We start from the raw sequence: 21,074 nt of genomic DNA, 5'->3' as shown, positions 1-21,074 counted from the left end.
TGCCCCATTGTACAAATTCATGGGGATATATGTATTTCTTCCTATACAGTGCTGCTTACTGTCATACCACATGGCATTTCCAAGGACAGGCATAGAAGAGATGTTGAAATGAACACGTTTTAAGATCTGAAAGCTGATTAAAAACCACATTCTGCTTTGTAGGGTGATGAGTCACATGAGAGTTGCTGGTGAGGTTTCTGGGAGCCCATATGATGCTAATGAACTGTGTCACTGGCTTTCTGAGCTGTATTTTGTTTTTGTTTTATTTTGTTTTAGTTTGGATTGACAGTGACTGTGAACTTCTCAGCACCAGGGGCTGTGAAGACACTCGCTTGGAATGCTATGTTTGTGACATCACCACATGACCCATTCAGCCAATGGCTTCTTTGTTTTTTTGAGCCATTAGATTTAACCCTTTAGTTTTATGGCTAGAAGTTTCTAGAAGTCTTTAAGCCAGGGGCATACACCTGATAACACCTGAAACCAAGGAGTAGTTTTAAATTTTGTTTTAAAAAATAACCTTTAGTATTTTTTTTTCTCCTAAGAGTTTGGACAGGTCTTAAGATATCACCTAGACCAATTCCTACCTGAGGCATGAATTCCGTTTATAGCATCCCCTACAAATATCTATCCTGCTGCTACTTAAATGTGTCCAGTGAAGGACATCAGCTCTGATTATTAGGCAGTTCTTTATATTCAGCTCAGATTGGTCTCTTTGTAACTTCCACCCATTGGTCGAGTTCATGTTAACTCCTTATGACAACTCTTAAAATTCTTTGAAAAGGAAAGTCAAGCAGGGCTTGAGAAATTTCTCCCAAGTACTGACCCTTTGTAAACGCAGATAGATGACTAAAGCATAAAAGACCAATGAGGCACAGGCTTGCTGCCCTGTCTTATAATTTGGCTGAAATATTTGCTTGTTGGCAGTGATCAGGGTAGCTGGGTTTTTCAGGATAGATGTGTAGAGGTGGAGAGGATATTTTCAAAATGTCTTTTTTATTCTGATCTTAATGAACACCAAATAAAAGGTGCTTTTCCATAAATAAAATAAAACAGAAAAAGAGGGTTGTGCATAAAACTGTGAATCTTACATACAGCTTGCTTTTCCTTTTAAGTATATAATAAACTCAACATGTAATTTTCAAAGCTATCCAGCTTCCTCGTGTTTCCTTCAGGCCTACCTGATGTCCTCTTCTATGTAATTTTCTTAATTTTTCAGTGATCCATCCTTCCCTCCCTCCCTTTCTTTCCTTTTTCTTCTCTCTCTCTTTTTTTTTTTTGGCATTTCCTATCTTTTTACCTCCCTCTCCCTTCTAATTCCATGTCCCGTTGGAAAAAAAAAAAAGAAAAACTAAATCTTTGTGACAAGTATTCACAGTCAAGCAAAATAAATTCCTGCATTGGCCATGTTGGAAAATGTATGCCTTTTCTGCCCCTTGAGTCTCTGAAGGCTGACTGCATTTTACCTACCTTGTTTTTGCCCGGAAGGCTTTGTTGAATATTCACCCTTTTAGTTTTCATGGGTGCCATCTAGTGGTTGGAATGTACTGTCCTGTGCACTCCACCTTCAGCTTTTGGCCTGGAGCTCTTTGCCCCTCTGGTGCTTCTTGATTATCATGAGACTGGGGGGAAAGTTTTTTTTAAAGGGAAAAATGTCTTCCAGTTAGTTAATCAACAAATAGACAATAGCAATAATAGCTGATATTTTTGTAGTGCTTTATAGGTTACAAAGCACTTTCTCCACAGTCACCTTGGGAAGCAGGCCCTATTGGTGTTCTTATCTCAGATGGAAAAACTGAATCAAAGAAAGGTTGAATGACTTGTCCATAGTTGTACCGCTAGTAAATGTTGAGCCAGGACTTGAGCCCTGATCACCTGTCTCTTTGTGGCCCTCAGAATAAAGTCCAAATGTCTTGGTCTGGCGTTTAAGGCCTTTTTTAGTTGGGCCCCCAGCTATCCAATTCAGTGAACATTTATCTTCATTATTATGGGCTTAGTTGTATAAAGGACCTTCGATATCATGTAGTTCAACTCCTTCATTTTAAAAAAAAAATTCTAACTTAACACTAAATAAAATTAACATCAGTTTGCAAAGTAGAACAAATAATGAACATTGTGCCCAAATCTGCAAATTTCTGTTATAGAAATTTGTATATGAAATTTTTTCCTTTTTAATGTATAATAAATCCTGTTACTTTCAAAGCTTTCCTATTAATGTGTTTTCTTCTGAACTTCCTTCTGTTCATTTCTATGCATTTTTAAAAAATTGCTTCAGTGACATGCTTTTCTTTTTCTCCCGCTCTCTCTCTCTTCTTTTTGTTTCTTTCTCTTTTCCTCTTCTTCTCCTTCTGACTTTCTTCCTCCCTCTCGTTCCTTCTTTTCTTCCTTCCTTCTTCCCTCCCTCCTTCCTTTCTTCCTCCCTCTTTACCTCCTCCCTTCCCTCTCACCTTTAACTTTGCAAAGGTAAGCAAACACTGGTGGCCAGAAGGATGGACACCTTGCTGAGAGCCTTGGGATTGCTTTTTTTGTATTTGTTTGATAGTTATTCATGGGTTGATGGCCCCAGAAGTCTGGAGTGACTGGTGCCAATATGGCCTTCCTGAACCAAGCCTCTTGCACCTGAGAATCCTTCATTCCCTGTGTCTTTAATGGGGCCTTCCTTTTAAGTCCTTTCTTAAAGTTTCACCAGGGCTCAAAGAGATTCTGTGAGGACATTGTACACCATTCATAAAACATATCCCATCTCCCCCACTTGCAAAGAGTGAGGATATAGCCCCTTAAAAATATCTTCCCCTCCCAAAAGCTGTGATATATTGTCATATTGGCACCAGTCTCCAAATTTCTGGGTCACTGCCACCCAGATCCAACAAGCAATCCCAGAGCATTTAGCAAGATGCCAACCCTTCTAGTTACTAAGGTGTGCTTACCTTTGCAAGAGAAGTGGCTTCTTCTGGGCACCAAGAACATGTAAAGGGAACAGAACATTTCTAGAGTCTTAAGAGATAGCTCTGGGCACTTGGGGCTGTGAAGATGAATTATTTCAGGCACTTAAGAAGGGCAGGCAACAGGCTGCTTGTCAATAATTTATCTTTGATGCCCTGTGTGGGCAGGTCCAGAAGGAAGACTAGGCAAGAACAGCAAAGTCATTTATTGCTTGCCCATGAGAGGCACTAGCAAGAAGGAGATATACAGGTCACTCACCTGAGATTTGGGAATCCTGTGGTTGAGAGAAAAAACTCCCCTCAACTCAAACCACCTGATAGAGGCAGGTCCCGCTCAAGTTAGCCAGGGATTGTATTTTGCCTGCCCCAGGAAGTGCTTCATTCTTTCTCAGGATTCCTTTGGGTGTTGTTTATGTGTCTGGCTATCCCAAAGGGAGGGTTGATTTACCAGCTAAGAAAAAATAAGAAGTTTTTCCAGGGATGGTGGACCTGGGTCATAGAATTAATCAATAAAAATTTATTAAGCACTTAAGCCAGTCTCTGTGCTTAAGGATACAAAGAGGCAAAAGACAGTCCTTGCCCTAAGGGAACTTATCAGGGAATTAGTATTTTTTTAGTGGAAGGGGATCATGACTTTTAGTCTATCAAAACTAGTGAACGAAAATTGTTCCTGCATTACCATTGGGGTGGGTGTGGAGGTGTCCTTACTGAACATCATGTTGTGGTATGTTCAGGGCCTCAGGAATTTCTCTTTTTGATATCAAATCATTGTAGGACCTCTGAGTTCAAAATTTTGCCTGAAGTTGGATTATTAGATGATAAAATTAACGTTTTTTAGAATAACTGTCTGATGTCATTCAGCCTTCTAGTGGCAGAGAACTCACCCATCCACAAAGTGACCTATTCTAATTTTGAGCAGTTCTAGGTCTTGCTAAACATTCTAACTTAAATCACTCAATCTTCATTTAACATTCCAGTCATGCTTGTGATCTTAGACATGCTCCAGCTTATGAATGCCCTTCCTAAGGTTTAGACCCAGAACTGATAAAATCATCTAGATATGGTCTGACCTTCCTTACTCTGGAGAGTAGAAGCAACCATTCTGAAGAGCAATTTGGAGCTATGCTCAAAGGGCTATAAAACCATGCATACCCTTTCACCAAGCAATACCACTACTAGGTCTATATCCTAAAGGGATAAAAAACAAAAAGGAAAAGGACCTATGTATACAAAAATATTTATGGCAGCTCTTTTTGTGGTAGCTAAAAATTGAAAACTGATGGCGACATCAATTGGGGAACAGCTGAACAAGTTGTATATGATTGTGATGGAATACTGTTGTGTTTTAAGAAATGATGAGCAGGATGCTCTCAGAAAAACCTGGAAAGACTTACATTAACTGATGCAAAGTGAAGTGAACAGAACCATGAGAACACTGTACACGGTAACAGCAATACTATATGATGATCAACCGTGAATGACTTAGCTATTCTCAGCAATACAGTGATCTAAGAGCAGGGCTGTCCAACCTTAGGTTTTTATTGACAACACACAATATATTTTGATTTGCCATTTTAGTGAGAGCTCTGGGGTAGCTCGGCTTCATTTACTAAAGCATTTATGTAAATTTCTATGCTTGTAGTCCGGCTGCATAAATCCACTGCATTTTGGACAGCCCTGATCTAAGATAATTCTGTAGGACTTAGAATGAAAGGTACTGTCCATCTCCAGAGAAAGAACTGGTAGAGCCCAAGTGCAGATCAAAGTTATTTTTCTTTCCTTTTTAAATTTTTCTTGGGGTTTTTTGGGGGGTCTCTGTTTTCTTTCACAGAACACGACTTACATGGAAATGTGTTTTGCATGACTACATATATATAAACTGTGTCAAATTGCTTGTCTTCTCCATGAGGTGGGGAGGGGAAGGAGCGAGAGGATTTGGAACCCAAAGCTGGAAAAAAAAATGTTAAAATTGTTTTTACATGTAATTGGGAAGAATAGAATATTAAATAAGAAAACAAAAAGGACAGGCAAGAGATTTGTTGCTCAACTCTAAATCTTGGTGTTTTCTATTTTTACAGTCCTTCGGAACATCTTTTTCCTTTCCTGTGTGATGATTGTTTGTTCCCTGCTTTTTCCAGTTTTATGGCATCTTTGGATTTACGCAGGGAGTGCTAACTCCAATTTTTATTATGCCATCACACTGACATTCAATGTCGGGCAGGTGAGTCATGGGCGAGGGGGGTGGAGAGGATATTGGGGAATAGCATCTGGTGGCCTCTAACCTAGGGGGAAAATCTACAACTTGAGCTCCATACAGTCTTCCTGCTCTATTGTGGGACACTTTGGATGGTTATGTCCTACATTCTCATGGAGTTTCCCTTGTCAGATTTTGTTTTGCATCTCAAGGTCTTCATGATAACTAGTTGGGTCATTTAAATAGCCATTTATCCTGGCCTAGGCATTTTGTGTAGATTAATGACTGACCTGGGAGTATGGGTGACTGGGGTCCCTGACTGTGGTCATTAATCCCTATAGAAAACACTTGCCTTAAAGGTTATATTCTGAATGAGGAAGGGAGACTAAGGCCTTTTTTAGTGAATGATAGAGCCAGTATTATTACTTGCTATAGGTATTTATGGAAAATTATTCTCTGGCACAGACATTTATCTTAGGATACCAAACAGTGGGTCTACATCTGAGAAGAGGAAGGGTGATTTCAAGCCTGAAGTGTAGGGGGTTTAGTCAGGGAGTGTACTCCAGTATCTTTGCCAAGAAAACCCCAAATGGGGTCACAGTCAGACATGACTGAAAAAACTAAACAATAACAACAACGTATTTCTTTCTTTGATGTGCTATTTCTTGGTGTCAGACACCCCCTAGACTCCCTTTGCTGTACCTCCCCAAAAAAGAAATGTCTAGGTTTCTCCTTGTTCCTCCTTAACTATTAGCATTGTATCTCTGGGACTTAGGAACACTAGTTTTTTTGTTTTGGTTTTTTTTGTTTTTTACTACTAGTTTGGTTCTTTCTGAAAGGGAGATACTCTTTTTTGCTGGAAGCCTACTTGCCTGACCTTTTGTTGGCAGTTGTTGAGCCTGAGGACTTTATTTGGTACTGGCTGTGAGTCAGTCTTACCAGTAACCTAGTTATTTTGTACAAGCTAGCATGGCACCCAACAGGGAAGTTGAGAATGCTGTTGAGGTGGGTAATAGCACAGTGGTAGAGGTTGAGAAGGAGATGGGGGAAATAAAGGCTAAGAGAAACGATCCGAACCATTTAGTCTGTGACACCCTGGCCTTTGAGTTTCAGGTTCCCTTCCTCTGCCTGGGGGTTGTCTCCTTTGTACCTTAGAGCATCAATTCAGAATTCCTCGGAATAGAGTGGTGAACTTCACCTTGGCTGTTATCAGTGATTGTTGAGCAGATTGAAGTGTATCTAGCATAGTGACTATTTGACTGTGTGCAGGACTCAGTGGTTTAGAGGAACCAGACAAATGTGGTCCCTCCCTTTAGTCTAATTAGAAACACAGTGCATAAACACTTGGAAATCTAACAAAAGTGTAAATGCAACTTAGGGCAACAATAGAAGAGATGCCACGAGGTCATACATAAGCAAGTGCTATTGAAGTTATATAGAGAGTAAGTGCTGCGGGCAGAGGGCTAATTCCAGATCTGGAACAGAGCTCCCGCTTGCTTCTACTCTGAAAGCCATTGCTTGCAGTTTCTTGCCTGCTGTCCTTGGGAGCAGTTCTTTGCATTCCACCAATCTCAGTTGAGAATAAGAGTGAGCAACTAAGACTTTGTACTGTTCACAATCGTTGAGCCTTCAGATTCCCTCATACCCATTAGGGCCAGTTTTCAAGGACCTTGGGTGCATATATGTGTATCCCCAGTAAAGCAGGGTTTTAAGATGTCAAACATGGTCATATCCTCCTGATGAATGTATATACAAACCCAAGCTATGACTCTCAGGTATCCTGAGCTCATCTCAAGGTATCTGAAAACAGTTTCATGATTCTTGAAATAAGTGGCTGGTGAGGGAGAAGGGTTTGCTCTTTCTGAAAAGAGGCAATGGCTGGATCCACTTCTGCATTCCTTGTGCTCATTGGCAAAGAAGGACCTTTTCTGTGTAGTCCTCAAATGGGTTCATTTTCTCTCCACTTCAGGAGATTCAGCTGCTCTTCAGCTGCAGTTCCTATAGAGGCCTTGCTCTGAAGGTGACAGGGAATAGGATTTGAAGCCCAGGTGAAAAGAACCAGATGTCCTAGGACAGGCATGCTGTTTAGTATTTCTCGTCCTGGGTCCTTGTATAGTAAGATCTCATCATCATCATCATGTGATAGGGTCAGTAGTCAGTAAGTGTTTATTCAGCACCAACTATGTGACAAGAATTATGCCAAGTCCTGGCGATATAAAAAAGGCAAAATACAGGCCTTGCCCTCAAGGAGCTCACACTCTAATTGGGGAGCAAAAAGCAAACAAGCATGTACAAACAAGCTATATATACAGGACAAATAGGAAACAATTAACAGAGGGAAAGCACTAGAATTAAGAGGGGTTGGGAAAGGCTTCCTGTGAGTGAAGGTTTGGAGGAACCCAGGGAAGCCAGTAGGTAGAGATGAGGGAGAACATTCCAAGCATGGAGGAGGGCTAGAGAAGATGTCTGGAGCTGAAAGATGGATGGTCTTGTTCATGGAACAAGGAGGCCGGTGTCATTGACTGAAGGATATGTGATGGGGAGTGAAGTGTGAGAAGGCTAGGAATGTGTCTGTGGGGGTGAGGCTAGATTATAAAACCAAACAATGGGATTTTGTATTTTATCCTGGAGGTGATAGGGAGCCATTTTCGTTTAATAAGAAGGGGGTGTGACATGATCAAACCTGTGCTTTAGGAAAATCACTCTGGTGGCCGAATGGAGAGGATGGAGTGTAGTGAGTAGAAACTTAAGGCAGACAGACTTTCCAGTAGGATGGAGGGCATGAGGGCCTGTACCAGAATGGCAGCACTGTCGGAGGAGAGAAGGGGGCATATTGGAGAGATGATACCTTGGCAACAGACTGGGTATAGTGAGGTGAGAGACAGTAAGGAGTTGAGGATGATGCCTAGGTTGCAAGGCAGTAATAGAGAAGTTTGGAAAGGCAAGGAGGGAGGGTTTAGGAGCAGAGATAATGAGTTAAGTTCTGGACATGTTGAATTTAAGATGCCTACTAGACAGTAGTTCAAGATGTCTGAAACACAGTTGGAGATACAAGACTAGAGGTCAACAGAGAGTTTAGGGCCAGAGACATAGATGTGAGAACAATCAGCATAGAGATAATTAAATTCATAGAAGCTTATGAAATCACTGAGTAGGACTTGGGACAGATCCCTGTGGGACAATTACAGTTAGAAGGCAATATCTGGATGAGGATGTAGTATGGGAGACTGAGAAGGAGCGTGATCTGATTGGTAGAAGAATAAGGAGAGTGCTTTATGATTAGGTAACATGAGTTATCATTTACATCGTCTCAGACTCTTTTTATACAAATACATCATTTCATTTGAGTTTCCCAACAGCTCTGTGAGGCAGGTAGTGTAACTTTTATTATTTCTTTGGTAACCATGTGGAATATTTGCTGTGTGCTGTGTGCAATGTGGTTAACTGAACAAACATACCAATTTTAGCTCTCATAGCTCTTAGCTGCTACTGGCATGTATGGATTTTTCAGAAATAATTAGAATTCCTGAAATTGTCTCTCTGATTAACTACCCCTTCCCCCAATCCCCTCCAAATCTCTCAGCCTAAATTAAAAAACACCTCTTCCTTTAGGGTTAACTTCCCTTCTCTTAATCCCAAGCTGAATACTTGTAAATTTGGAATTCAAATCATTGTAAAAGCCCATTAAAAGCAATTTCAGATAGCATAGGAATGTAAGCAAACATTTAACTGTATAGGTTCTGTGTGTGCCTGTGTCCTGTGCATGTTTTGTGTGTATGTGTGTGAATTTTCCCTCTCCACCTCCTCACTCACCCTTTCCTCCTATGTGGAGGTTAAACAGAAAATAAATTGGTCAGTTAGAGGGGGTACTAGGGTTTCTTTCCAGGCACCACTTGGTAAAACAAAGGGGAAGACAGGAGTTATGGACCAGATTTAGTCATGTTACCAACTAGTCAGCTTTCTACTGCAGCATGCTCCTGCATTTCTGTTGGTATCTCTCTCTGACTTTGTTCATGCTTTGCTGTTTGCTTTCTTTGCTTTGAGAGACCAACAGAACTCCTCCTTCTTTGTCTTTCTGATAGGCTTCTCTGAATCTTGGTTTTGTGGCTTCTCAGCATCCCCTAGAAAGAAGTTCTACTGTTAAAAGGCCTCAAGAAATTTGGGGAACTATGGATAATACCTGGGAGTTAGCATTCTCACACTATTAAGTTTCCATGGTAGAGGTCCTTGGGATCTTGGGATGAAGGGTTACATACATTTTACAGATGAAAAAACCTGAAAAGATAATCATAATACCCTGGGCTTGAGAAAGGTGCAAAGCTAGCCAGTGTCGGAGCTAAGACTAGAGCGCAGTTCTCTTAACTCCAGATTGGTGTTCTTTCCATTTAACTTTGCTCATTCTCAAAGCTCTTCGGATATACTGGTGCACTTATAATGTGTACATCTTTGTAACATTGTATAATAAGAAATCCTGGACAACCTTCTACTTATCCTGTGTTTTGCTGCTGACTTTCTTTAGGAGGCTTTGATCCTTTAAAATCTTTTAAAAACCAAAACATTTTCATTCTACTCAACTGATACCATATTCAAAGCCATACCTGGATAGACATCTTGTTCTTTCTTCCTTGTATTTTACATAACCTTTAGAAGTGAATTTCTGTATGAGAATATGAGAAATTATGGATTTCTTTGTACACAAAACGTTATTTAACAACCTCCTGGATTTGATTGTTTCATTTAGACCAATGGGACAGATTGGTTTAATATAGTAATTTAGTATAGTAAATTGGATCAGATGATCATAAGATCCTAGAGCTGGAAGATAACTGAGAGGTCATCGAGGCTTACCCTTTATCCAGTAAAAGAATCCCCTTAGCGTTTTTGCTAAGTGCACATCCAGCCCGGTTTCTTCCTTCTGTTCAATTCTGGATCTAGATGATTGTCCACCTGTAGTGCCTGTTCAGTACACTGATGCACTCAGCGTGTGCCTGCCTGTCCAGTTGTGTGCCATGGTCTAGGACCAGGTAGTGTGTACCTTCCATACATTTTGTTTTTCCTGTGTGGATATCTAGGCCACTCTCTTTTGAGTAATCACTGAGAGAAGACTTAGTGTTCCAAGGTTCTGTGTATTTAGCACAGTGTTAATCTATGAATATCAGCAATTGCAAAACCTAATCTTGAATCAAGAATTCATATATTTTTTGGTCTTTATTCAGGACATCACATCCATGACAGTGTTGAAACACTAAGCTCATATGTCTCCTTGTTTGCTGCCTTACCTGATGCTCATACTCAATAGCTATTTGAACAAAGTCTTTCTGTGATTATATCTGCCTTAAAATCTTGGGTGATTTTAGGATTCCATGGTATACAAGACACCCGTTGAAAGAAATTCTTTTAAGCTGCACTTGGCTGTACTGAGTCAAATGCTTTTTTGAAATCCACAAACAATAAAGAAAAAAGTCATATATCCTCCATCCCTTAGTTAATTTTTGTCTGTAGTCTTCTGCAGAAAATGGTTTCCAAAAACCTGTTTGCTTCTCATATATTTATTGATACCCTTAACATACATATATACCATCCTTGTGAAGATTTTAAGACAACAAAAAATAAGCATGAGGACTAGTAGATGCGGGTGGTGTTTTTGTTTGCCCCCTTATTTTGGTAAGGGTAGTGTCTGATCTTTTCCAGTTTTTTGGAGTCATCTTTGAGATACTTTAAAAAATTGATCCCTGATTACCATGAAAATTGTGTTGGCTCCAGCATGGAGTTTATCTATGATATGTTTGGTATGCTGAATCATCATATAAGATGAAAATGGACAAACCACCTGGATTAAAGGTGTTTTGTTTTTTTTTTAAATTGGAGTGCAACTGAAGTGGCTGCATTTTTTTGTGTATTAGGTAGAGCACCATGTGCACAAATGATTCAGGCAGTCCTCAGAAGCATTTATTAAGCATCTTTCTGCATGTGGTACTAATTATTTGCTAATTACCACTGTATAGCAGTGAAGAAGCTTTGTTTCAGAATCTGGTTGAGGAGTAGGACAGGAAAGTAGGAGGCCCTCCATGGGGGGTGCAGCAGCCAGAGAGGGGAGTAGCTCAGCTGATCAGGAATGCCTGGCACACTGTGAAGCCAGGCAGGAATTGTTTCTTAGCTGTAGGAAATCACCTGTTTGCTGGTCCTGTGGCTGAGACTGCACACTCAATAGCACAGGGTTTATAACATCATTTATAAATTGACTTGTGAAACAGGAACAGCTTCCCCTTTAACTCCATAGAATAGTTCTCAGAGAAAAATAAGACCTTTCTATGTCGAAGTGGGAATTTTTTTTTTTGTAGAGTCATTAACCCATCAGGGATAAAAACTAATCAAAGACTACATATTAGTAGAAAGCAACTTAATTTAACTTTTATGTTTATGAAATTTTATGAATTTTATAAAAAAAATATGAAATGTTCAGTTCAACTACTTTATAAACTTTTTTATTATAAACTTAGTAACTGTCAACAACAACTCAAACACAAAACAAGGGGCAAAATCTTACCCATATCCCTAAGCTATTAAGGCAGAAACAAGAGAATTAATGAATAACAGACAAATAAATGAGATGCTTTTGTTTTATATCCTCTTTTAGACCTTTCTGAAATTCTGCCACCTTTGACCTAGTTTTCCTTCTTTCTCCAAAGTGTAGTTGGAGTTAGTATGCATACAGCTCTGGTTCTCCTAATTTCACTCTGGCATCCTATAGATCTTTCCATTTTTCCTTCCATTTTTGGCACTATAATATTCTATTACAAATATTGAATATTTTACTTAGATGTTTTATTTTTTACACCCCTATCCGTACCTATTCCTTCCCTATAGTGCCCTCTCATATTAAAACACACACTCACATTCACACAGTACAACCTCTAAAATACATTTAAGCAAAAGTGTCTGGTATAGTAACTGCCTTTAACAGAATACGTAACATTCCACACCACTATATTTTTACCAAGAAGAAAAAAAAGTTTTCCAATATTAGTCATCTGGAACCAATATTTGTCATTTCATTAGATCGTAGTTCCTGTCTTTTAGTGTTGTCTGCATCAACATTATTGTATTCAAGAATATATAATTTTTCCTGCATCTGATTTCTTCATTTTGCATTAGTCCATATAAATCTCATTTGACTCTGAATTTCTCATATTCGTAGTTACTTGCAGTAAATATTACTCCATTACATTCATGCCCCCATTTGTTTGGCTATTGCCCAGGCAGTGGACACTTGCTTCATTTCCGGTCTTTTGCTGACACAAAAATTTCTGCTGCAATTATTTTTGTTATATATAAGACCTTCCTTTCTGTCATTGCCCCCTCCTTGGGGTGTATGCATAGTGGTGAGATTGACGGATCAAAGGATGTGATTAAGAGTAACTTTCTTTGTATTCCCAATTGATTTTCAGAACAGTTCTACCAATACTGTCTTAGTGTGCCTGCCTTCCCAAAGCCCCTTCAATATTCAATTTGATTCACTTCATGGGTATTCTTGTCTTTTGTCATCCTTGCCAGTTTGATGGGTATGAGGTTATACCTTAGAGTTTTTAATTTTGCATTTCCTTTATTAGCTACATGGGGAAATTTTTCATATTTTGTTAGATTTGATAGATTGCATTTCTTCTTTTGAAAACTTGTTCAAATCCTTTGACTAGGGATCTATTAGATTAATATCCCATAGTGTATTCAGCTGTTTATTGGTTATATATTTCCTTTTTTTCTATTACAAATAGAGCAGCTTTGAATATTTTTGCACAGATAGATTCTTTTTTCCTTTTTTAGTATTTTTTTTTGGAATAGAGTCAGCAATGGAGATATGGGGTCACAAGGTCTAATAGATTTTGCGACTCACTGCTTGTCAATCTGCCCTCAAGTTTATGTTCTTTTAAATTAAAAAAAGAATACAACACTTTAATCAGTTAGTACAACAAATAATAAAGCATATTCGGTTTGTTTTTATAGCCAAAAATTGTTTCCATTAAGTATGGTGGCAAACAAATGAAATTAGCTGGGAGTTGGCTAGATCCAACCAGGGATCTCTCCCCCTTTCCCCTGCTTCATGTTGGGGAGGCCCACTTTGTTGATAGCTTTGCTTTATGAGAGCAGGGGCTGTGTCTTACTTGTCTCTTTATTTCCAGCAGTGCCAAGCATGGTTCTGGGTGCCTAGCTTTGCTTTTTTTCCTTAATCCCACTTGCCAATCATAGATGTCCCAAGGAAGCCACTGTTGGAGGCCAGGGTATGGCTTCCTGCAGAGGGAGGAGCTGTTCCTCTCCTGAGTAGGATCCTTGGGCTGGCCATGCTTTTCATCCTGTTGCTTTGTCCAGTCATAGCCCCGGTCCAGTGAAGCTGCCTGAAGGAAAGGTCTCAGTGCCCTTTATTTCCCATCTCATCCTCCTTTTGCAGTAACGAGGCTGCCAGCTATTGGTGTCGGGTCACAGCTGGAACAGATCTGCTTTCTCATACACTAAAGAATTAGCTTCCTTCTGACCTCTTCAGGACAAAGGAGCCAAGGGCAGCTTGGTGGAGGGTGTGGGGAAAACAGGAAATAGATTTTCAGGGGCAGAGTTAGCTCCTTTGGGGAGGCTTCCAGCGCCCTCTCTACCACACCACTGTGGCCCTTCCACCAACTCTCTTGGCCCACTCTGTCTGACCCCATGGCCCATGTATAACACCAGGAGGCCTGAGAAACTGTTCACATTTGTGCTTGGGTACATGTTTTATCCTAACAGCTGAGATTCCTGGGTCTCCCTAACTCTGTCACTCCCCATCTTCCTCCACTTACTTTTGCTGTTTTTGTGGTGCTCACAGCTTTTCTCTGTTCCTTCGAGATGGTCAGTCTGGAGGAGTCCTGAGGAGTCTCAGGCTGAGGAATAATAATCCAGTTGTGGTAACATGTATACAGGCAGCCAGGTGTTCTGGGTGGAGTGAAGCAGGTAGTAATGAACTTGAATCACAGCCAAGCTTTGCAGGAGAAAGGGCACTAGGTAGCGGAGTCGGGATATTTGAGTTCTAGTCATGGCTTTACTACTTACTGGGAAAATTCCCTGGAAGAACTTCCTTTGGTTGGCCAAGGAACAGCCACCTCCTGTCCTTGGATCTTGGAGTTGGCTTGAAGCTTTTGATTTTAAGCAGTTAGATGGAGGGACCAGTGAAGAGTGCTGGCAATGTTTGGGGATGAAGGCACTATGTGTCAGAGCCTCATATCCAGAGCACAGGACCAGGCCACACTCTCTTACTTGCCTTCTACTTGTCTTTCCCTTCTGGGAAAGTGAAGGGCAGGCTCCCGTGGAAGTGGTCGCTAAGTGTCCTTTTGTGTCCCCCATCACTGCTTTCTTTTTGGCTTCTGCCTTGACAACCCTCCCGGGGTGATCTAACCTTCCTTTCCAGTTAGCTGTTGTCCAGAGAGGATGATAGTCTCAGAGTCAGGCTATCTCAGTTTAAGACCTAGTTCTGCATGTAATAGGTGTGTGATCTTGCGGAAGTTACTTCTCATCAGTTTCTTCATCCATGAAATGGGGCTGATAATATGGCTGCAAACCTTAAAATAGTGTAGAAAGGAGAGCTGTTTCTTCCCTTCCAAATTTTATGTAAAACTCCTTCAAGAAATAGTCGCTTATTAAATGTGCATATTCCTATTTTTTCATAGCTCTCCAGCCCCTAGCAGGCTGTGATTTGGGGTACATTTTAGGCCCTTCCTTATAGAAGCTCTGGCCATGAGGAGCCACAATGTTATGAGAGGCAACAGAGGGTGGGGTTCAGGAAGTGTGGGAATCCTCTCATTGGTCTTTTTACTCCCCCAGATCCTGTTCATCTCAGATTACTTCTATGCCTTCCTGCGACGGGAGTACTACCTCACTCACGGCCTCCACCTGAAGCGCCAGGATGGGACCGAGGCCATGCTAGTGCTCAAATAGTGAGGGGCCAGCGGGCCTTGCTGGAGATGGACTCCTCTGAGACCAAGCTGGGAGAACTGGGGCTGGGCTGCTGTGCCCCCTCCCCTGCCCCTTCATCTTGGCCCTACTTTTGGGGAGGGCTTGGTTTAGAGGTCAGGGGGAACTCATGATGCCTTCACAGACCTGGATCCTTGGAACTCACAACAAGAGAACAGCTATCAACAAAGGCCCCTTTGAGAAGTGAAAACTTCAGCCCTGGAGGATGAAGAGTAGTCCCCAACTGGGAAATGGCTGGGTCTGCCTTGGGCCCTTCCTCCATGGGGAGCAGTGGAGGGCCTTGGGTGAGTTCTGTCTCTTCTCCCTGGAAATCATGGTTTCAGCAGGTCCTTCCCCCATCAATCCTCCAAATCCTAAACCCTGTTTTGTCCCCCTTGCTTTACATAGATTATTCCTTGTCCACCTCAGCAAGGTACAAGTTAGCTGTGGTCTTTATTCCCCCAGGCCAAAGTATTCCTTCCCCTGCCCTTTATTCTCCCAGGCCAAAATCTATTCCTACATACTCTTCCCTTGCCCTTCAGCCTGGGCAGCCCTTTCCCTATGAACCTAAAAGTCAGGCAGAGCCTTGGTGTGTTGTTGATCCTGAATAAATGTCTTTTTCATAGTGAATACTGGTTCTCTGTGGAAATGAAAAAGGGGTGGGGAAAGCCAAGCTGGAAAGCAGAGACTGAGGGGAGGATGTTTGCAAGAGAGGTATAGGCCTGGGCTCTGACCTCACTACTCCAGGGGTTAATCTGCCCTTTATCATTACTTGTATGCCCACATCCCTTACCCAGTCTTGGGCTGTTGTGCTCGAGGCCTAGGACCTCAGGGCTAAGTGTGGGGGAAAGGTACCAGAGGCTCCAAGCCTGTTGGAGCAGTGGCTAGAAAAGGCTCCTTGTGTCATTTTGCCTTCTCCCCAGCCATCCCTTTTCCTTTTGGGATAGAGGTTAAAAATCAGCCCCTTATGTGTAAGACTTGTAAAAAAAACTGACAGCACAGAAGTTTATGTGCATAGGCACATCTCTCTTGAACAGGCCTTGCTGGGGCCCAAGTCCAGGGAGGATGTTCATGCTCCATACACTAGCTGGTCTTACCGTGGAAGGTGCTTTGGGACCCAGAGGCCCATCAGAGCCAAGACTGACTATTGGAGAAGTGCCTATTTGGGGGTAACCACGAGTGCTGGCTGGATGGCAGTGAGATAGTGTTTCTCATGTAGCATGGTCTTGGAGCAGTGACTAGGACCCCATTCGAAGGACACATATTTGGACATGGAAATGGTCCTTCATTTGTCTAAAAAAAAAAATCAAGTTTCCTGATTTAGGTTGCAGAAGAGACATGGTGATACCAGCCTGAGGAATGCTGGACATATGGAGGGGCCAGGTGAAATTTACTACGTTGCAGCCCAGGAGGATGGCTGTAGCTCTGGAGAGAGGAAGGGGCCCAGCATCTCATCTGTATTTAGTGTCCAGAAGGACCAGGCTGTACTGCTGTAGGAGGCAGAGAGGGAACACTGGCCCAGAGCTGGGTAGGACTTGAATTTCTCTTTATTTATACACAGTAACGGTAGCTCAAATAGGCTGGTGCTCCAGGACACTGTGGTACATAACGTGGAAGGAACAGCAGGCAGGGTTGTAGTCGAAAGGGGAAGCTCAGTCCTTGGAGTGGCTGCCAGCATGGGACGGGTCCAAACTGCATGCAATAAAGACGGGAGGGACAGGTGCCTAAAAAAAAAAAACAGACCAGAGCCAAGGCAGGGCCAAGGCCACAGGTGCCCACCCCCTCTCCCCCACCCCTCCCCCACTTTCAACAGAGGCCACCTTCAGAACTGGGAGGGGGCAGCCATATATAGCTATATATCTATATTCTCATCCCCCCACCTACAGACACACAGACAGACAGAGCGGCCCCCAAAGTTCTAGCATCTGGGGGTAGCACCGAGAGTTGATATGTGTCCAGAGTTGGGATAGATGAAAATTCCTTGTTGACACAGGATGTCTTCTGTTCTGCTCCAGCCCTGGGTGGGCAAAGTCTTAGTTTGGCATTGATCTAAGCCAACCACTCCTGCTTTGGGTCCTGGGGAAGGGGCCCAGAGAGGGGGTAGTGAGAGGCAGCTTTATAGTTCTGGAGTAGGGGACTGGGCTGCCCCCTCCCCAGCTGCTATCTTCCCAGGGCCAGGGTACTCCCTGCCCCTTTTTGCTCAGTAGCCAAAGGTCTCCTGGGAGGCATAAACCATGTAGAGGAAGCCATCTTCGTCCTTCTCCTGCTCATAGATCTCTGAGATGGGTGTGGAGACGCTCACCATGCTGTGCTGGTTCACCAGCAGGAAGAAGGCCTGAGTGGGGTTAAGTTGGAGTCTGCGGCTGCATAGGGGAGAGGGGGATAGTTGGGGAGACCGTTGGAAGGGCAACAAGACCACCCCAACTACAGCTCTGGGCCCTGACACTTGAGTGAGTCCAACCCCTTTCCCCATGACAGCATCTCTAAGAAGAGTCATCCATCCACCCTGCCCTGTTTTGAGGTCCCAGAGTTGTCCTGCCTCTTACTGGGTGGTTTGGGGTTTTAGAAAGTTTCTGCTGATCCAAGCTCTGCCTCCTCTGCTTCCTTCTACATCCTCACTTGAACCTCCTGTCTTCCGCCCTCAGAGGCCCGGGGCCCTCTTCCACAGGGCAGCTCTTCAAATACTTGAAGATAGCTAGCATGTCTCCCTGACTTCTCCAGGCTAAAACGTGAACTCAGTTCCTTTAAGTAATCCTCATGAAGCGTAAACTCTTAATTCCCTTTCCATCCTAGACACTATGGTATGGATTTGTTGTTTGAGTCTCTCAATGACCCTCCTTAAACATGGTCCCAGAATTGAATGCTGTACTCTAGAGGTCAGCTGACCAGGCCAGAGATCTTTCATCCTGGACACCACCTCGATTAAGGAGGCCTGGAATGGCACTAGCTTTCATGACTGGCCAGTCCTATATCAGCCCAAGCCTGAGGTCATCCTCGGGTGCTTTCCGGACCTGGGCTCCTTCCCGCCCAGGCCAATGGGAGGTGGGTGGAGGGGGTGGGAGTGGGGTGTGCCTCACTCACCGGATGATCTTCACTAATTCGCTCATGTTGACGTGGTCAGGGACAAGGAACTTGGTCTTGTCCAGGACAGGCAGCTGTTTTTCCCCTTTGTATCTCTCGATGATCACCTACGCGAAGAAGAATGGGTAAGAGGAAGCAGGTGCAGGGCGGGAGCCAGGGGCACTTGGAGGTGGCCCAGACCCCAGCACTCACCGGGATCTTACTGGGGTGCTGCTCGCGGATCTGCTGCACTTCTTTGCATCTGTCAGCTGGAGAGAAAAGGGAGGCGGCTGTGAGGCTGCGGGAGAGACCCTCCCTCACTGCAGCTGCAGCTTCAGGGCCCCCTGGACACTGGGAGCCACCGAGTGTAAACAAACAAGGAGGTGGCGGCTTCCGGGGTGACCCGGCCTTCCATCCACACGTCCAGCCCGATCTGGACCCAGCCCTGGGGAGCCCCTCGGACCAGGAGCACCCTCACACCCTTGGGAGCAGACACTCGCATGCACACACCCGCCCAGATGCGCGCCCCGAAAACTACCCAAGAGACCTTTTCCCCACCCACCTAAACCCCACGCACAGACTCAGACGATCTAGGACAGGGGTCCAGGGCTCCCCCTGCCTGGGTGGGAAGGGCGGCTTCCTACGGCCAGGCTAGGGTAGGGCGAGGGGACCAGGAGACCCTCACTCGAAGCCCAGGCTCTTCCCTGGCGCCAAGCCAACCCCCTCCCCCGCCCGGGACACTCGGAGTAAACACGCCAGGACTGCGGAGGAGGGGCCTCGTCTGTCTCCTCCCCCACGCCCCTTAAAGGGCAAACCCGGGGTGGGGGTGGGGGAGGGAGGACGGGTCCGGGCGGCCGCCCTCCCCCCTTCCGCCCAACCCCGGAGTTCTCGCAGTGCAGGTGGGGGCGACCCCGGAATTGCCCTCCCGTATCCTGACCCTGTAGGTATCTGCGTGACGGCACGCCTGTCCATGACATCACCGGCCGGCAGCTTCCCACCCCAGCCGGTCCCGGGACGCCCCGCGGGGTCCGATCGGACCCTTCCAGCCCCCCACCCTTACCCCGCCCTGGCCTCACCGAAGCTTCGCCGCTGCTTGAAGGGCCGGTCGGAGGGCATGGCGCCGTGGTCCTGGGTCGGGCAGGGGCGGGGTGGGGTGGGAGGTTCTCAGGGATCCGGGTGTCGCCGCTGCTGCTCCGGGTTCTCTGTCGCGCGCGCTCGGGCTCGTTCTGGTTCTCCAACCCGAGCAGCTGCTGCCCGTAGGAGATGGTAACTCGGTTCGGTGACGTCACTTCACAACATTCCTTAAAGGGGAGGCTGGCCTTGTCCTGCTATTGGGCCGACGAAAAAACCACCCCATCCGCCCACTGACCCCGTGACGCAAAGACAGCTCCGGCCAGGAATGGACAACCGAGGAGGCGGGGCTCCCGAGGAGACGTCGCCTTCCTGGTCGCTGCCATGACAACAGATAGCCGCGCATCTGGGCTGCAGCCCGCGACGTCACATGCCCCGCCCCCTCGGGTTCTAACTCGGGGCCCACATTCCCAGGCTGGGACTCGCGGGGCGCGCTCGGGCCTTCAGCCGCCGGCCGGACCGGCAGCAGTACGGAAGAGGCTCGCGGCCAGAGGTGCTGGCTCTGCCCGCAGCAGGCGGCGGGAGTGTGCAGGCCGTACCCTGTAAGCTGAGCACAGGCGACCCCCCCCCCCCGCCCTTGCGCTCCCCAAGACACAGCCCAGTTTTCAGAAAAAGACTCCTATGTGCAGGATGCCCGGGTCTCTACAGTGACAATCAAGACTTAGAGCCGGGGGCCCTCGGAGCCCATCTAGTCCTGCGGAGAAAGCAGAAGCCGAGGTGCCAGGGTAGCCGGTGGCACGTAGTGGCACGACCTAGAAACCTCGCCTTCCTGCTTTTTCAGTATACCTTACTCCCAACTCACGTTGGGTAAGGCACAAGACTTCTGGGCCTCAGTTTCCCCACCTCAGGGGGTTGGACTAGGCTGCAAGGTGTCTTTTAGCTTATGTTGGCATATTGTTTGGAATGGCTTCACCAGCACCAGGTTCGGAATTCTGAGGCAACAAGAGTTCTTTCCTCCTCCAAGTGTTCACTGTCTGCAGCTGTCTGCAGAATGACCTCTCATCTGAACTTCACAGCCCCCCACCCCCTTCCTTTTCTTTAAATTAAAAAGCATTTCTTTAATACTTAATAAGAGCAAAAACATGGCAGAACCCTTGGCAATGTTCGTGACAGGAAGAGGGGAGGGAGTGAAGGAGATGATTTTCAGATGCTTAAGTTTGATAGCAAAATGTTCTAAATGTAAAATATACAATTAGGACTCGTTTAAATGCCATAATGTTTCAGGGGAAAGGCTACCAAGCAGTCTGTGTGCCCCGGAAGAGCTTCAGGAATGAGGGAGAGAAGCTGCTGATAGAATGGACTAATGATTAACTCTTCTCATCACCCCAGGGAGGAGCTATTCCTTTAACTCTCCTCTTGCCTCACCAAAAACTAGGTAGTTTAGATTTGTAAAGAAAAACATGTTCTTGGTCTTCCTCTTAAAATGCTGAGAGGAGGCATGGTTTTGGGACAAACAATATTACCGCTCAATCACTTTGAAAGCAGAACGGTGCAGGAAGCCTGGGTCCCAGGCCTGGTCCTGCTTCTAAGGGGTGGTTTCCTAAGCAGCTTTCAGATTCTAAGATTCTATACAGTTGTTTCCTTTTCTGGCTTATGGCAAGGATGTCAGTCCTGGCTCAGTGCCTCACAGTGTTCTGCACACAGGGTGGGCCTAACAAAATGAATTCTGCTTCTATTGAGTAGGAGAGAATTATTGAAGTGTTTGCAAAGAGCACACAAGGACAACTTTGACAATCAACCTTGAAAGAAGCAATTTAAACCGAGGCTCTCTCACTGAC

General features: G+C 44.6%; 2 protein-coding genes across 2 annotated transcripts in view; one reads left to right on the top strand and one right to left on the bottom strand.

The window, feature by feature from the left end:
* The window catches only part of PIGU (phosphatidylinositol glycan anchor biosynthesis class U), a 134,899-nt gene extending 119,164 nt beyond the window's left edge, over nt 1-15,735 (top strand). Inside the window, exons 11-12 of the mRNA XM_036750449.1 lie at nt 5,021-5,163; nt 14,977-15,735. Coding sequence (XP_036606344.1) covers nt 5,021-5,163; nt 14,977-15,090 — 257 coding nt within the window. The 3' untranslated portion in view covers nt 15,091-15,735. The remainder of the gene's footprint in view (nt 1-5,020; nt 5,164-14,976) is intronic.
* An 895-nt stretch (nt 15,736-16,630) lies between these two features.
* Nucleotides 16,631-19,455, bottom strand: MAP1LC3A (microtubule associated protein 1 light chain 3 alpha). Its single transcript, XM_036750447.1, has 4 exons — nt 19,242-19,455; nt 18,379-18,434; nt 18,187-18,293; nt 16,631-17,468 (listed from the first exon to the last, which is right to left on the bottom strand). Exons 1-4 carry the CDS (start codon nt 19,279-19,281, stop codon nt 17,306-17,308), a joined length of 366 nt encoding a protein of 121 aa, XP_036606342.1. The 5' UTR covers nt 19,282-19,455; the 3' UTR covers nt 16,631-17,305.
* Between the last annotated feature and the right edge of the window lie 1,619 nt (nt 19,456-21,074).

The sequence above is a fragment of the Trichosurus vulpecula genome, chromosome 3 (genome assembly GCF_011100635.1).
Source record: "Trichosurus vulpecula isolate mTriVul1 chromosome 3, mTriVul1.pri, whole genome shotgun sequence".
Lineage (NCBI taxonomy): Eukaryota > Metazoa > Chordata > Mammalia > Diprotodontia > Phalangeridae > Trichosurus > Trichosurus vulpecula.
The sequence above is the reverse complement of the archived record's forward strand: the minus strand, read 5'-3'. Positions and strand labels throughout refer to the sequence as shown.

What these genes read in the sequence shown, in the direction of transcription:
- MAP1LC3A (XM_036750447.1), bottom strand. Translation starts at nt 19,281, where the DNA reads ATGCCCTCCGACCGGCCCTTCAAGCAGCGGCGAAGCTTCG. An exon ending in CAAGCAGCGGCGAAGCTTCG is followed by an intron (nt 18,435 to 19,241) that starts GTGAGGCCAGGG and finishes TTTTCTCTCCAG; the next exon opens with CTGACAGATGCAAAGAAGTG. An exon ending in GAATTAGTGAAGATCATCCG is followed by an intron (nt 17,469 to 18,186) that starts GTGAGTGAGGCA and finishes TCCCCTATGCAG; the next exon opens with CCGCAGACTCCAACTTAACC.